This window comes from Leptonotus elevatus, chromosome 3 (assembly GCF_054856555.1).
Source record: "Leptonotus elevatus isolate MCC_2025b chromosome 3, RoL_Lele_1.0, whole genome shotgun sequence".
Taxonomy (NCBI): Eukaryota; Metazoa; Chordata; class Actinopteri; order Syngnathiformes; family Syngnathidae; genus Leptonotus; species Leptonotus elevatus.
Genome location: NC_141241.1, coordinates 27,901,990 through 27,919,202, shown reverse-complemented (window position 1 = coordinate 27,919,202; position 17,213 = coordinate 27,901,990). Strand labels below are relative to the sequence as shown.

Below are 17,213 nucleotides of genomic sequence, written 5' to 3'. Positions count from 1 at the left end.
TGCATTATTGGATTCAATAATTTGATGGGCATTAAATACAACACAGAAAAAAGAAAAAAAAGAAAAAGAAAAAAAATACTTTCATACACAGTTATTGCTATTGCTGCTATTAAATCAGATAATCAACAACTTTTGGTGGTATGAAAAATTTTACAATTTGGACTTGTTACCCAATTTATTGTAGAAAAATCATTTCCAAAGATTGATTTTTTAATCTATTTTTGGTGATAAGAAACATGCATATCAGTCTACCTTTAACAATAAATTACGTGTGGTGTATTTCAATTGATATTGACCTTTTACACATGACGTCACAGCCCTCATGGGAACACCCCCCTCTGGGACGCGGGACGGCAAAAGAGCCACTTGCCTGTATTGTAACCATTGAATCTCGTACAGCGTAAAGTTCTTTATCTAATCGATTATCTTATAAAATTGTCATATCTTGCTGTGCGGTCGGTTGTACAGACAGACAAAGGAGTAAACTAAATGTTATTTTTTATCACATACCAACTAATGAAGACGAATGACGTCGATTGATAGCAATCAACAGAAAGGACTGGCAGCCCAAAAAGTATTCACGGATTTGCAACGATCATTTTTTGCGAGGTTAGTAGATAAATGTTGTAATTAGTAAATAAATGTTCATACATTTTACTAGTAAACGTACACTCTAACAAAGATTGTAACAGAGGTGTCGAATTATGTGTTTCAAATCACATTAAAGAGCCAGATAGTTAGCGTCCACTCCAACTGCACCAACACACAGCTTAGTTTTAAAATGCACCTTCTTCAAAACTATTAAGTGCATTTGACAGTTTAATAATGGGGGATTTCATCTTTGTGCTTGGAGTTTTTCACTCTGGAGCCGGAGTCATATTCATGAAATTACTGCATAGTTTGCCACTACAATAGTCATTTGTTTCATGCTAGTAAACATAGTAACATAACATCAAAGCCTTTTCAATATATAACGGACTGTGTAAAAATAAGTCAGTTAGCATGATAAACAAGTTTTACCTTTGCATTACGAGGTATATTGTCCCCCGGTGTGAGCGTAGCATCTCGTCCCAGAGACTCAGACAGCGACAAGCTTTTGAATCAGCCCCGGTGTAAGGAGAAGAGACGGCATTGACTACATAATGATTTAGGTCATGCGCTGTGAATTCCGGCAAAGTCGGCGATTTTTTCTTCTTTTTTTTAATTTTTTGAGAGCTCAGCATTGTTCATTCGAAAATTTTACCAATTTGACATGTCATCATTGATTTTTTTTTTTTTTAAGTATTTTTTATTTTGTATGTGCGTGAGTATGTGCATGTGCGTGTGTGCGTGTGCGTGTGCGTGTGTGTGTGTGCGTGCGTGCGTGCGTGCGTGCGCGCGTGCATGCGCGCGTGTACTCATTAGTTCACCTAAAACCTATTAAAAATCCCATACCGTTCACCTAAACCGAATACTTCAGAATCCAGCTAGAGGTTGTCAGGAGACCCGAGGAAGGATCAAAGAAAAGAAAGGAAAGTGTAAACCAGCACCGACCAGACATCACCTACTACCCACCGGGTTACTAACCAGAGTCTTTCACCAACCCCAGAAACATCTAAATACCAACAAATTAGGGAGACCTCAAGAGACCAAAAGAGAGACTGAGGAAAGGAAGGAAGAATAGATGAAGCAGAGTGAGATCCACAGACATCAGCTTCCACCGATTTAACGACCAGAGGAAGAAGCAGATTGTGTTTAAATTTCGATAGATGCTGGTGTGGTGGATCTGGCATGCATGAAAACCTCCACCCCGGCCAGGACAGAGCAAGCACAATCCCCCAGGGCCCCTCAGGCCACGGCAGCGCCAAGGGACAACCCCCAGGCCCCGGTCGGAGAGCAACCCCAGGAGCCAGGTGCGCCCCCCACCCCAACACAGCCCTCACTCCCCCCACGACCCCCTCGCCCCCCATCCACCCACCACAACCCAGCCCCAGCCGCCACCAAACCCACAGACCCCCCCCCCCCCCCCCCACAAAACCAAGCTGCGCCCCGCGATCCCACCCCCACTGACCACCAGCCCCCCAGATCCCGCCCCTAAACCCCGGGGACCCCCCGCACCCATGCATTGGTGCCGGAGAGGGGCCGGACAGCGGAGCGGCGAGGGCACCCGCGCCCACCCCACCTCCAGCCGCGTGGTGGGACGGAACACCGGGGGCAGAAGGGGAGATGGGAGCACCGGGGGATGGGCGGCACCCCGGAACCCCAGGCCCAGCGGGGAAAGACCCCGGTCGTCACGCCAGCGTCCTTATTGAAAGCTAACCCCGTTACTAAGTTCGCCAGCTCGCCGACTGGCGAACTCTACCCCTACACCGTGAATGTGACCCCAACCAGTGTATATACAAGTGTGTGTGTGTGTGTGGTGCATTAAAATTGGGAGCAAGTGAGATGGAGCAGAGGGAAATTATATCCCCCCCGCTCCGATCCACCTGCCTCCCAGACATGTCAGTGAGTGTATGTGGTGCATAAAATAAAATATAGGGGGAGCGTGACGTCGGTGCAAATGGTCAATATGTTTTATGTATACTGTATAACAGTTCATGTGTTTAAAATGTTAAAAATTTAAACTGCCTACCCAAATTAATGCCATTTTGCTCTGCCCTTGTATTTGTGTTCTTATCTCGTCTTTTGGAACATAATGTACGGTGTGCCAAGACAGGCGCCTCTAAATATAATGCATTATTATTATTATTATTATTATTATTATTAAATATTCTTTTAAATTTAAACTGATTAATACTGGACTGGTTAACTAACTCATACAGTCCTTGTATGACAATTATTATTATGAAATATTCTTTCAAATTTCAACTGATTAATACTGGACTGGTTAACTAACTAATACAGTCCTTGTATGACAATTAATGCTAAAATTATGTAATGTAAAATTAAAAGATTTTATGATCAAAGTATTATTTTGACAGACAAATGGATTGTGGTCGCATTTTAATGTAGGCTACCACATACGTACAGTATCGGCTTTTACAAACCAAATTCTAATGAAGTTGGGACGTTGTGTTAAACATGAATAAAAACAGAATACAATTGCAAATCATCTTCACCCTAATACACTACAAAGACAAGATATTTAAAGTGAAAAGGACATGAGACAAAAATCACCCTAAAAGATTTTTTTTTTTTTTTAAAGAGTACAAGTACAAATGATTCAGTGGTTGTTGTGGTAAAAACGCATTGAAACAACCTCATAAAAATAGCGATAGCTCACTGGCACGCCCCCCCCCCCTTTTTTTTTTATTCTGTGCGTGCGTGACGTAGCACAACCAAGGAGTCAACTTCACTCTTCACTCTGAAAATAGGAATGACGAGTTGTCAGTGAGTTGGTCGCTATATTTTTATTGTTTAATTGAAGCAATCTCACAGTAGACAAGAAGCAAAGACATATAGTAGTGTTTAATGGATAAAACTCTTGCAAAACATGCCTCATAATTTGATCGATCGTGCAGACATTTTACAGAGTCCAATTGTGTTATACTGACAGCTTGCTTAAACTGAAATGTAGTGACACAATTGAAGAGTGAGCTTTAGAGCTATCAAAATTAATTAATTAACTTCAAGTAATCGATTATCAACTTCATCGACAACTACTTTAAATCGAGTAATCGTTTAAAGAGCCAACGTTTAAATTAAAATCATCCAAATCGTATAGTATTTTGTATTTATTCTGATTTCTGTAGTCTTTTATCAGAGTAGACTGATTATCTTTTGTATTTAATCAAAATAAGACATTTGCAAACAACCAATTAATTTCAAACGGTTGGTGAGTACAACATCAATTCCTCTTATTTATATTGCTGTATTGATGTTTTGTTTGTTTTTAATCACTAAAAATTTCTAAATGGAGGAACAATGATTGGTTATTAAACATTAATTGTGGGGGGGAAATGGCTTTGTAATACACTAACGCAAAATAAAATTCCATCCCATTATTTGATTAATCCATGGAATAATCGATTGAATAATCAATTCTTAAAATAATTGATAGTGACAGCTTTACCATCTTCTGAGCTGACTAGTGTTATGGATTGTTCGTATTTTGTTATTGAAATTACCTAACGCTACGCGTTGCACCCTGTGAAATAATGCGTCACTGCTCATTGAGTAGCAGCGAAGCAAGTGGACGAGTCGTTTTTGGCTAATGTCTTGATGCTTATCCCGATCACTGTTATTCATATCAGGCACCGTTAAACTGAGTGTCCGGTAAAATTGTTTGATGCTAAAATGCATGGAATAAAGCTCCATTTGAATAAGCAATATTTGTCCCATTCATTCGTATTTCTGTCACTGGCGAGAGGTTACTGGCTATAAGTAGTAGGCATATCTGTGTGTTAACATTCTTAGTTAATAACTTAGCACTGAGAACAAGCGTGAACCAGCCCACCAATCAGAAACGTGCGTTGGCGCAGTAACATTTGCCCCGAAAAATGGCTGGAAGGAAAACGTCTCCGGAACTCGGTGCACACATAAGACAAATTTTAAGTGTGCCTTATAGTTTTAAAATACGTAACAATTTCTTGAAAACTTCTTGGGCAGCGGCCAGTTTACTTGGGCGGCCCGCCCTAGTATTAACATTGTGTGGAAATGGCTGCAATATTGTTGTCTGAAGATTTTGCACAGGAATTCTTTTTGAATAAATTAGACCTTTAAAAAAACTTTTGATGGGTTTATTAGATTAAAATCGAATTAAAATCATAATCGTCCTGAATAACTAAAAAAAAAAAAATTTAGATTTTATTTTTGGGCCATATCGCCCAGCCCTACAAAGAGGTGAAGGTCAACCTCGCCCAATTTTTGCTTGTGAATCAGCAATTTAAGGAAGCTCCTTTTATACCCAATCATGGCACCCACCTGTTCCTGTTCAACCGTGGGATGTTCCAAACAGGTGTTTGATGAGCATTCCTCAACTTTCTCAGTACTTTTTTTGAAATGTGTTGCAGCCACATAATTCTAAGTTAATGATTATTTACTAAAAACAGTTTATCAGATTGAACGTTAAGTATCTTGTCTCTTCAGTGTATTCAATTAAATATATAGGTTGAACATGATTTCAAAAAATCATTGTATTCTGTTTTTATTTATGTTTAACAACATACCAAATTCATTGGAATTTGGTTTGTATCCTAAATACCACAGTATATTGATAAAAAAAAAGTAATCAAGAAAATGTGGTTGGTTATAAATCTTGTTTTTAAAGACCCAATTGAGTTTTGGGCTAAATGGAGTGGGATCAACAACACATATCTTAAGACAATGAAGAAAGTAAGAAGGTTTAAACTAACCACTGGCATATCCTTGAGTAGTACCAACGATACAGACGAAGTGAGCTTGAATCCACCCGGTGGTTAATGGACCGATACTGGAAGCAGGCAAGAAAACATGCTGACTCAAGTGTATATTGTATACAGTAAAAAGGGACATATATAAGGCAAGGGAAAATGGTCAAGTGTAAAGGAAAGCAGTACAAGAAAACTCCACCTGAGCAGGAAAGAGATGAACAAATTCAATATTTTAAATGCTACATCCCTTAAAAATGAGGTCTGAAAAGTAGGCTTTACACAATCAGGATTTTTGTGGCTGATTAGAGAGTGACAAAAAAAAAAAAGATAACCAATGATGATCCAATCACAAGATTGAGCAATATGTCTATTTAAATAACTTCTTTCTTTACTGTATAAATTTGCGTACCGTTTACTGAGCATCAACGGAAGTATGCACAAGCAGTATAATCAGCTATTTTTATTTCTTAAAATCCCACTGTGCATAGCAGCACACTGTATTTTCTTGCCTAGAAAGTAGAAACATTTTCAGCGGGGATATTTCAAACATAATATAGAATTCAGCTCTCTCGCAGCCTACCTGGCAGTGGAGGCGGGCCCAAGGAGCCATCCGCCGCTAGGTCGGTCAGTTTCCGGAGAGCTCCAGAGTTTTAGGGGCGCGGCAGCCACACAGGGAGAGGTGGGATTTTACTGAACCGGGCGTTTTACTTCCGTGTTAGAAAAATAGCCAGCAAAATAACTCATATTTCAAGAAAAATTACATCACCATGGTGTCAAAGGCAAGATTTAATCATATATATGCCTATAGTTAACTGTGGAAGGGCTTAAAATAATGTGATACAGATCCTTTAATTAAAAAAGAAAGCACAATAGCCTTTGTGCAACTTCACTGAGTAGTAATCGTTTTAGCATGTGACACATTAATATTGTAGGTTCATGGCTGTGTGTTTATAGGCTTAGACCAAGTGAATAGGAAGAAGACAAATATTCTTTATATTGTAGACTCCCACATATTCGTGGTTTGGCACCCGTGGATTTGTATATTCACTGATTATTTTCCCCTCAATTAAAAAAATATAAATAAATTCAGAATATTTTTCATTTGTGTTTTGGTAGGGTTTTTCTTTTCCAACGACCCCCCCCCCATCCTTTTTTGAATAATTTCCGTTACTAAAAAACAAACAAAAAATAAGCATCCCCCCCCCCCCCCCAATGCATCTTAATGGTATAGTAGTCGGTTCGCGTTCCATAATGGTCTTTTCGCATCCAAAACTCAGAAGATCTTGACGAATGTATGTACAACATGGAGTGAAGTTTCCAACCAAAAATACACACACCGACAACAAAAACTGCACCAAATGTGCTGTGACGAGAAGGCCGTTACACCTGCAGGAGTGGCAAGAGGGACCAATACAGATTAAGACAACATCTCTGATACCAATAAGATCGATTCTCAAACTTATATGATGATACTTGTTTTATACTTCATTCGTTTGAGGCACTGTATTTGCAATTTCGTACCAGAAAGGAAAGCTGTACGGGTATCGATTAGCAGACACACTCCGTGCAGTAAAAGCAAGTTCATAAAATGGTTACACAGAGACATGAAGCGCCAAAATCTCTTAAGTGGCTGCCAAAATTAATTTGTGGAAAGAATAGGCCAATGGAAAATACACTTCTGGCAACTCTGTTTATGTATGCCAGAATTGATCTTCAGATGATGAGTCTGAAGAGTGAGGAAATTAGTTTGCCAGGTTTAATTTTTTTTAAATGGATTTTCCAGTTTTAAGGAAGCAAAACAGGCATTTGAGGCTGATAGCTATGACCTATAGGCCAACAATACCTAAAGACCTTAAATCTATTTCATAATATTTTATGTTAAAGCTTGCTCAATGGTAAATTTACAAGATCAATGATAAACAATTTCTCTGGTTGTAAAAACAAACAAGCAAAAACAGCAGAACAAGGATAATTTTGTCTTTGTTTTATTAGTTGCAAAATCCAATGTGACATCTTACCCCATATAGTGTGACAACTTACACATTAGTGTGGGCAACATGTCACATGTTCACTCCCTCTATTTGATGGCTTATGCCTCTGCACTGACACAAAGTATCAAAATGACAAGAATAAAAAAATATATACCCAATAATTTGGTCTTTCATCTGGTATAGATTGTGTTTGAATATGATGTATTGATCCAAGAAATATATAAAAATATAAAAAGTGATACAACTAGCCCCAGTCTCCCCTACATTTAGAAAGTGGTAGGTTAGTTCTGATTAAAAAGAAAAAAAATACCCACTTTTTCCACCTCATACCTCAAGTAAATACCAACATAGCAGTTGTGAATTAGTTATGTTAGCAAAAACTATGTGAGTTAGACTAATGCAATCAAAGCTTGGTTTGTCAAAGTCAGATAGTTTATAATAGCATATGTTATTCAGGTTAACATGAAAGTAATTGCAGAATATTAATTATTATCTACCCTGAATCAACACAGTCCTTCATATGTTCACACCCTAATTTATTCTATTAAGGCCACAGAATTAGAAAAAATGTATTTACCTGAATGGCATCTTCAATGAGAACAACAGCTTGTTGGATGTAGAGCTCCTCATCTGTCGGAAGAGAGACCGGTGTGAGTAGCAAGATCATCTTTGTCTCAGAGATCAATCTGAACATATTCCAAAGTTAACGGCATTGTGAAATAATAGCAACTGTTCTGTATCTGTAACGAGTCTAAGCGCACAATACTTTCTGACTAATAGAAAGCATTAAACACCGTGCCCTACTAAGATTACTTACTTATACTAAGATAAACAGAAATGTCTGTGAAATGTTGTCAGTGGAACTGGTCTGACTGGTTTGATTTCTACTTAAATAACAGAAGTTGCCGTTCAACCTCCGTGTTGGGGCAAGTCCTAAGTTGGCTATGATAAAAAGATGCCAGGATTCAAGAAGAAAGGGCTAACTAACAAAGGTAGGGGACACCGTAAACTGGCTACAGGATCATTAGCAAGACTAACACAAAGACAGAAAGAATCATTCACACTTTGATTACCACAGCGCTGCCAACTTGTAGAAATTCACTAGTTTCAGAACATCCATCTATCCATTTTCGGAACCGCTTATCCTCACGAGCTGGAGCCTATGCCTGCCGTCTTTCAGCGGCAGGTGGGGTACACCCTGAACTGGTCACCAGGCAATCGCAGGTTACAAAAGACAACCATTCAGATGTACAATGTACAATTTAGAGCAGGGGTGTCAAACTCATATTAGCTCAGGGGCCACACGGAGGAAAATATTTTACCAAGTGGGCCGGACTGGTAAAATCACGTCAGTTATACACAGATGTGAGGACAGCCCTAAATAGCGGGGCTCATATTTTTCTAAAAAATAACACGAATGCAAATGGAATGCTGCAACACTGGGCCCATATGTGTTATATCTATCTGTTGTCCTGTTTTGCAAATATAATGTTCCCAGAATGCATTGTGTGACACAGTTAATAAAGGTATAGGACGTTAATCCATGTCGTGTGTGTTTGTGTTACCAGTAGCTAAATGTGTGTCATATTCAGCATAATATTTGATTTATGTTAGTCTGTTTTTATTTTTTCCAAAAAACTTAACTTTAGGTTGTGTGTAAAATAATGACATCCAGGTCAATTCCGTATACAAGTTGCATCGCTCATCTGAGGATTGCTTCTGAAATTACAAATTTATATGTTTTGATTTTGGCCGTCTGATTAATTGGTCCAACAATACTCTTTTTTTTATTTTTTTACTTTACAAGATCATCTCGCAGGCCGGATTAAACCCCTTTGTGGGCCTGAATCGGCCCGCGGGCTGTACGTTTGACACCGATGATTTAGAGCGTTCAATCAACCTATGATGCATATTTTTGGAATAAGGGGGTATTAGGAGAAACCAAAAAACAAAAGAAAACCAGAAAACCCAGGCAGAACATGCAAACTCCACATAGGAAGGCCGGAGCCCAGATGTGAACCCACAACCTCTGCACTGAGGCGGATGTGCTAACCAGTCGGCCACTGTACCGCCCATTCCCAGAACAATTTGTTTTAAAATTTGCTTAGTCGTGAAATTTAGTTTTGTCTTCTGGATTATTAAAAGCTGTTGTTCTTATGTTCTGTTACATCCAAATGTTTTTGTGAGTTTTAAGTGTCGCTGGATGGGTGGTTTACAAGACATGTTTACAATAGCTCACAACTACTTAATTGTGGTATTTAAGCACAAACTATGAATGTTAAGTTTATGGTAAAAGTTTTAGATTTAGAAAAGTTAAAGATTTAGTACACATTGTTGGCATTTTGTACAGGAATTATTTTTGAATAAATTAAACCTTTACATAAATGTTTGTTGGGTTTATTAGATTATCGAGTGAGTTGCTTTATTTATAGGATAAAAATAATGTATATAAAATAATTCTGCATACTGTTCAATTTCACAACATAATCCTAATAGTAAAAAAAAAAAAGACATCTTCAATATTTCTTTGAATGTATTTATTACTTCAATTTTGCAATGATGAGTATGTAGTTACAGTATATAAAATGTAATAAACGTTCTAAACATTTCTCAGCGGTCCAAAATGTAGCAGAGAGCACTCATATTTTGGAACGTAACCAACGTTTATTACTTGCCACGGTGCAACAGCAACATGTTATAATCTCTGTCTCCTGTTTAGATTCAAAAATACTTTTCCTTGGGTCCCCCTCAAATTCGTTTTGGTATTTGTCTTTTTTCTTTTTACTTTGTTGGTTGCTTCTATTTTTTGGTGTAATGTGAATATTTCTGTTGTGACGATCTAATTTCCCCTCATGTGATATAGTATCCACCTAAAAGTGGGCGTAAACTGTCAGTCACAGCACACAACACTGGCCTTTTGGCTTTTATTTTGAAACTCAAAATTGCACCGCTTCCACAGTAACTTGACCATCGCCACACAGCAACAGATTCACTAATGAAGGTCACATAAACACTCAAACTGAAAAGAGCCGAGTCAAAGGCAAAAGCTCTTAATTTACCAGCCGATCTACGTTACTTCCCTCACCGATTGTCAACGAACCCTGGGTCGTGAGTGAAATGAGTTTCTTCAGCAGGGTGTCTGGGCTCTCACGTTGAAATAGTGTGAGAAGCACCATCATCCAAGAGAGGCTCAGAGTAGAGCTGCTACTCCTCCACATAAAGACAAGCTAGATGAGGTGACTCGGGCATCTCAACTCTCAACTGAACTTTATATAGAGCACTTAAAAAACAACCATAGCAGCATACAAAGTGCTGTCCATTAAGTAAAAATCAGACATGCCAAGTCTTATGCTGAGTCAATACCAGGTCGCAGTGTTCATATTTGATTTGATTTTCATCCCACTTTAAACAGCATGAAGTGGAACTTTGTGGTGATAGTAAAAATTCTGCCACGTACACAGTTGGTTAATTTACATACGTCATCAGTAGTAAACGTTGCATGAAATTACGAAGAGTGATCAAAACATTACATTATTAATATTTACATTACATTATTACATACAAGGCATTTCAAAATGTTTCCACTATAATAATAATATACAGTAATCTGCTCTGGTGGGAGGTGCTTGCTTGTAAACAGAGGAGCGTTTAACTCCGTCGTGATATTGTATTGTGACATAACTTGCTTTACTGCATGAATACATAAAATTATGTATTGTGATTATAATTAACTATATGTGGATTAAAAAACATTCACCGGTGTCTGGCTCCCAAGACAACACTTGCTTCTGTAGGGTAGGATGCATTAAACTACTGCCATTGTTGGGCGACACATGCGTGCGACTTCTATTCGCTTTTGTGCTGGAGGGTCACATAATGCTGTATTTTCAACTTTTATTGGTTGTTGTGTGGATTTATATAAATCATTTGTGAAACAACATTAGAAGCCTTGCTTGACTAGTTGGCTAAAAACACACAAGCTATTGATGAATGTTGTCTACTAATCACTTATTTTCATACACATACACTTTGACTTCAACTTTTGGGCTGCGGGTAAATGGGAGTAGAGATGTTGAGGATGTTATTTTTGTTTTTTTTAATTCTGTCAATAACATGAACTTAAGCTTTGTGACATATGGCCCCTTTAGCTAAAGCGGGCCACATTTTATTAAACTCCCCCAAGAGATTTCATCTGATGAACTTCACAAACTTTGGGCCCTTTATAGCTTCTCGCAGCTCTTGTTCAAGGGTTAAAGCAAAAAAAATTTCATTTGACTGACTTTTTCTAATGTTTAAATTGACTGCGGTCAATAAACACAAATTTTACAGGGCAGTAGTATGCACACTGATTATTTTTAAGAAATAATAATACAAACCGAATTCCCAAAAAGTTGGGACACTATACAAATTGTGAATGAAAATTGAATGCAATTATGTGGAAGTGCCAAATTTTAATATTTTATTCAGAATAGAACATAGAGAACAGGTCAAAAGTTAAAACTAAGAAAATGTATCATTTTAAGGGAAAACTATGTTGCTTTTAAATTCCATGGTGTCAACAAATCTCAAAAAGTTGGGACAAGGCCATTTTCACCACAGTGAGGCATCCCGTCTTCTTCTTACAACAGTCTGCAAACGTTTGGGGATCGAGGAGACAAGTTTCTCAAGTTTAGAAATAGGAATGCTGTCCCATTCTTGTCTAACACGTGTCTCTCTAACTGTTCAACTGTCTTGGGCTTTCTTTGTTGCACCTTCCCCTTTATGATGCGCCAAATGTGCTCTAGATGTGAAAGAAGTGGACTGCAGGCTGGCCATTTCAATACCCGGATCCTTTTCCTACGCAGCCATGATGTTGTAATTGGTGCTGCATGTAGTCTGGCATTATCGTGTTGAGAAATGCAAGATCTTCTCTGAAAGTGATGATTCCTGGATGGGAGCATATGTTGTTCTCCAATCTGAATATACTTTTCTGCATTGACGATGCTTTTCCAGATGTTGATGCTGCCCATGCCACACGCACTCATGCAACCTATACCATCACAGATGCAGGCTTATAAACTGAGTGCTGATAACAACTTGGGTTGTCCTTGTCCTCTTTAGTCAGTATGATATTGCGCCCCAGTTTTCCACAAAGAACTTCGAATCGTGATTTGTCTGACCACAAAACAGGTTTCCACTTTGCCACACTCCATTTTAATGACCCCTGGCCCAGAGAAACGCCTGAGCTTTTTGGTCTGCTTTAGAAATGGCTTCTTCTTTGTACTGTAGAGTTTCATCTGGCAACGGCGGCTGGTACGGTGGATTGTGTTCACCCACAATGTTTTCTGGAAGTATTGCTGAGCCCTTTCTGTGATTTCCCTTACAGTAAGCATTCCTGTTTGCGGTGCAGTGCCGTTTAAGGACCCGAAGATCATGAGCATCCAGCATGTTTAATGCAACATGAAAAGTTGGATATGTTGAAGTGGTAAATTGTAACTATAACTATAATTGTAGTAAAAACTGTGATATAATGGCTTTACTTGAATTTATCTTAAGATCCTTTAATCTATAATAGATCTGATATTGTTTATTATAATTAACTTTATGTTGGGTAAAAAATTCATTAAAAAGGACCTTAAAAAAAAAATTGCATATGAAATTGCAATTTTTTAAGGGAAAAAAATCTAAATTCGATTATTTTCCATAATCGTTAAGCCCTAGTTAATATGGTGTTTAAATAGCACATCGGTGCGTGATTAGTAAGGAAGGTGGAACTCTAACTCACGTTAGCATGTAGCGGATTAGCAACTAGCTTCCCCGTAGCAGTACGCCGTAACATGCTAACAGTTTAAACTTTTTCCTTTTCTTCAGTGAGTAAGTTCCAAACAGTGAATAGCGATTACCACTTCCTCCTTCCCCCACTGCATTCAAATTGGCCGCGTAGTGTGTGGAAGACTCGACTCTCGATATGTCCCGTCAGCACTAAACCCTGCACTTCTACAAATATGACCGGGTGCTTCTCGACGGACAAGTTACACACAGCATGAAATTTAATACCCAGATATTAAAATTCAATACTTTTTCAAGCCTTTTAAAGGTGATATTTCCAAATTAATAAATGTAATGCTTTTAAGAATATGAAGCCCCTGTGAAAGCAATGTCAGTTTAGTGATGGGACCATAAACAACAAACGTGCAGTAGGGACTTGTTTATGGGGTGCACCCCCGTCTCATTTTCAAAATGACTGAAATCCGTCGCCACAACGGAGAACTTTAACCGATGCTCTAGTTTATGATTATTATTTGCACAATGAATCACAAATTAAAAAAATACTATGCCTAATGAAGAGAACATAAAAATGCACATTTCACACAAGAGTGCCTAAACCAAGATTCAAACCGGCTAGAACCTTACAATTTTGAGTCAGACATGGTAACCATACCTCCACTACAACAAAGAACTAAAAAGTCAAGACAAGAAGACACTTGACTATAATTTTCCAGTACAGAAGTAACAAGTACACATGATGAGTCACTTCTCTTCACACAGGATGCACACCACAAGATGTATCATTGTGGTAAACAACTGACATTAGGATGCAGATACAGTTCAAACTTTACATGAACAATTTTACATGTATGAATGACACAAAAGCTAAACCAAAGTTGCACCCTCTTTTTTTGTAATTTATGTTTATTTATTTTGTTTAAACAGCAAACGGAACAAAAACTATTTGCAGCCTTTGGCACAATTCAGGTGTTCTTGTAGCCCAAGATGCTTTGCATTTCAGCGTCTCTGTTCCCTCGTCTCTTCCTCTGGACAACAATACAACATTAATTTTCAATGGGCTTAAAGTCAGGCGAGATTGCTGCCCAATCAAGTACTGTTGTACCATGGCTATTAAAGCAGGTATTGGTAGTTTTGGCTTTGTGGGCAGGTGCCAAATCATTCTGGAAAATAAAATCATTGGGCCTCATTCACTAACGCGCGTAGACTCCAGTTTGTGCGCAAAACGTGTGTACGGATGTGTGATTCATCAAAATCTTCCTACTTGAATTTGTGAGCATTTTGCAAACAATTTAGGACATCCTTAGACCAGGACAGACCAACTTCGAAAAACAAAAAAAACGTGGCCCTAATACGCAGTGGTAAACACACCATAAGAGCAACAGATAAAGAAAATATAACAATTAAGATTTGTTCAAACACTTTCCAGCCTACATTAAAGGTTGAGTGCGCAGCACTAACTCAACGGGAGATTCGTGTGTCTTTTTTTATTTTTATGGCTTTGTTTTTGTTTAGTTTCAAACAATATCAACATGCCTAGCTGTTTTATGTGTGGGTGTAAGAATCGCAGTACAAAGGAGTTCATTTTTCTCGATTCCAAGAGGAAACAGGTCATAAACACCGGAGGAACCTGTGGCTGCAGCCTATTAAACCCTTGTATTGTGTTTGGGTCAATTTCAAGTTTAGATATGTATGCTTTTTTTGTAGTGGAACAAGGCTTCATCTAATCCTCAGACACAACTATTTTAACACAACAAAAATAATTTTCATTCTAAAGATCTCAAATAAAAAACAGTGACATTTTTGGGTCAGCAGTCCTATTTAAGCGAGCCTCAGGCTCCACCGCACGGCCAGATTGTCATTGCTTTCCTGTGTGTTTGTAGATCCAGCTACTGTCTAGTGTTTGGATCAAGAGATTTTTTGAATAACAATCCTGACTTGCGTTTTCCTCCTTTTTTCTAGCCTGCCATCTTGTCTGTGCCCCCTGCAGCTTGTTTACGCCATTCTACCCATTCTCAACTCTTCATCACACCACGGACCACACTCTCCTAAACCACCCCTCCCTCTCGTTTCTGCGGAGGATTTAGCCCCAAAATACCTTTACAATAGCCTTTTTATTTGACTATTTATGACTCAAACATCTTTTAATTAGTAGATTAACACATTAGCTATTCACCATGGGTACTTCTGGTAGCCTCTGGCCAATAGTTTTCAGACTGGATTCGGGTTCGAATTTCCCACTCTTTGTCTGCGGATATGACATGATACGCGCAGTGTATGTGAAGAAGGTGTGTGCAGTTTAATTTTTCGGCCACAGGCGGCAGTCGCGATTGAAAATTCAATTTCCGGCATTGAGCAGGTTTAAAACTACTTTTCCAGATTTATAACCTCTTCTCACAACATGAAAACTCCACTTTGCAACCAATAGACAAGTGGACTTCAGATCATCAGATTCATTCAGTCATCCAACTCTCGGTAACTCAATTCAAGTCAAGAGACTACACATTACGCACATGCACCATTTGAATAGTTTTGGTCGGATCCAAGAGCCTCAGCATCCCATTCTCCCCCACTATAGTTTTCTCTTTATCAGCCCCCAAACATTTAAAAAAAATTCGTTCTTGCGTCTGTAACCATGGGCAAAAAAACAAACAAACAAAAAAACACGTTACCTGACTGGAAAAACCAAACTATAAAATTCATAAATAATCTTTATTATCTATTGTTTTTGTAAGAATTATTATTATTATTCTTGGTAAACGATCTCATTTTTGGGGACCTAAACATTTACGAAAACTTACCAAACTTTGCACACTCATCGGGCTCGGCGACAAAATGTAATATTATGAAGTTGCCATAACAACATAACAATATAGCGCCCCCCTAGCGTGGAAAAAATATGCACCAATCCTGGCACGTTTGACCGAGAGCTACAAAAATTGGCAGGCACGTGAAGCGCCCCGGGACACACAAAAAAGTCAGTGGAAGCCATATCCTAAAATGTACAGGAAGTGAGCTATGAATTTTTGAATGTCCAATTTTGGCCCATTTTTGTACATTCACTGTGGTCATTCTTTTTGCCCCTTTGCCAACAGTTTTCATCTGATTTACTTCTAACTTGGCATGTATCATTTCAATACCTGGGACAACAACTGGGTGAAAAAATCTTGACTTTTTGAAATACTATATGACGGGGGCAGGGCCTCAAATTTTGCCTTTAATATTTCCTTCATCAAAAAAGAGGAAATGCTTAATAACTCTGCTATACAAGCTCCAAAAAATCCCAAACTTTTTCATGCATCTTTCATGGCCTGAAAACATCTATATGATAATATTTGGTTATACATGTAGTACCACCTAGTGGTGACAAGAAATGTCATACTTTACATTTTTATCTATTGTGCCGAGCCTGTTTGAGGGATCCAGTTGAAATTTTGTCAGAAAAGCCTTAAGATGTTGATCATGCCCAACACCGAATATTGTAACTTTTCACCGTGACAATAAAAGCTGCGTTAACTTGACGCAGATGATCCTATCTTCTCAAAATTTCACACATTTGATGAGAGTCCAGGTTTGAATACATCTACGAAATTATATTTATTCATAATGATAGCGCCACCTACTGGCATTGAGAGTTTTCATGAGGGACTGTTCGCCAAGAAAACAACGCCAATTTTGAGGGCCTAAACATGCACAGAAACTCATGAAACTTAGCACACACATCTGGCCTGGCAAAATTAGCAATATTTTATCATGTATTGTGCGATTTTTACAAAAATTACTCACTAGCGCCCCCTAGAAAATTTTAACGAAGCAGCCCCGGTTGTACGTTTAAGCAAGGTCCACGGGACAAAAATTGTATTTGAAGGAGCCCAAGACCTACAAAAAAGTCTCTTGGACCCATATGCTTAAATAAACAGGAAGTGAGCTACGAATTTTGGAATGTATGATTTTTGCCAATTTTTGAACATTTACAGTTCAACATTTACAATTCTTGCTCATTTCTCCTACACGTTTGATCAAATTGACTCCAATCTTGGCCTGGACCATGTCAAGACCTGGGCCATCAACAAGGGGCATTTTTTGTGTGCATTTTTTTAAATACTATATGACGGGGGCGGGGCAT

General features: G+C 38.4%; 1 protein-coding gene across 2 annotated transcripts in view; it reads right to left on the bottom strand.

Annotated features, from left to right (window-relative positions):
- The window catches only part of tpcn2 (two pore segment channel 2), a 42,657-nt gene that overhangs the window by 22,608 nt on the left and 2,836 nt on the right, over window positions 1-17,213 (bottom strand). Inside the window, exons 3-4 of one of the 2 annotated variants that reach the window (XM_086071603.1) lie at window positions 7,899-7,951; window positions 5,334-5,410 (exon numbers count right to left, since the gene is read on the bottom strand). In XM_086071603.1, coding sequence (XP_085927729.1) covers window positions 5,334-5,410; window positions 7,899-7,951 — 130 coding nt within the window. Of the gene's footprint in view, window positions 1-5,333; window positions 5,411-5,910; window positions 6,459-7,898; window positions 7,952-17,213 lie in introns of those variants that run through there. The other variant, XM_086071605.1, reaches the window with a different exon arrangement.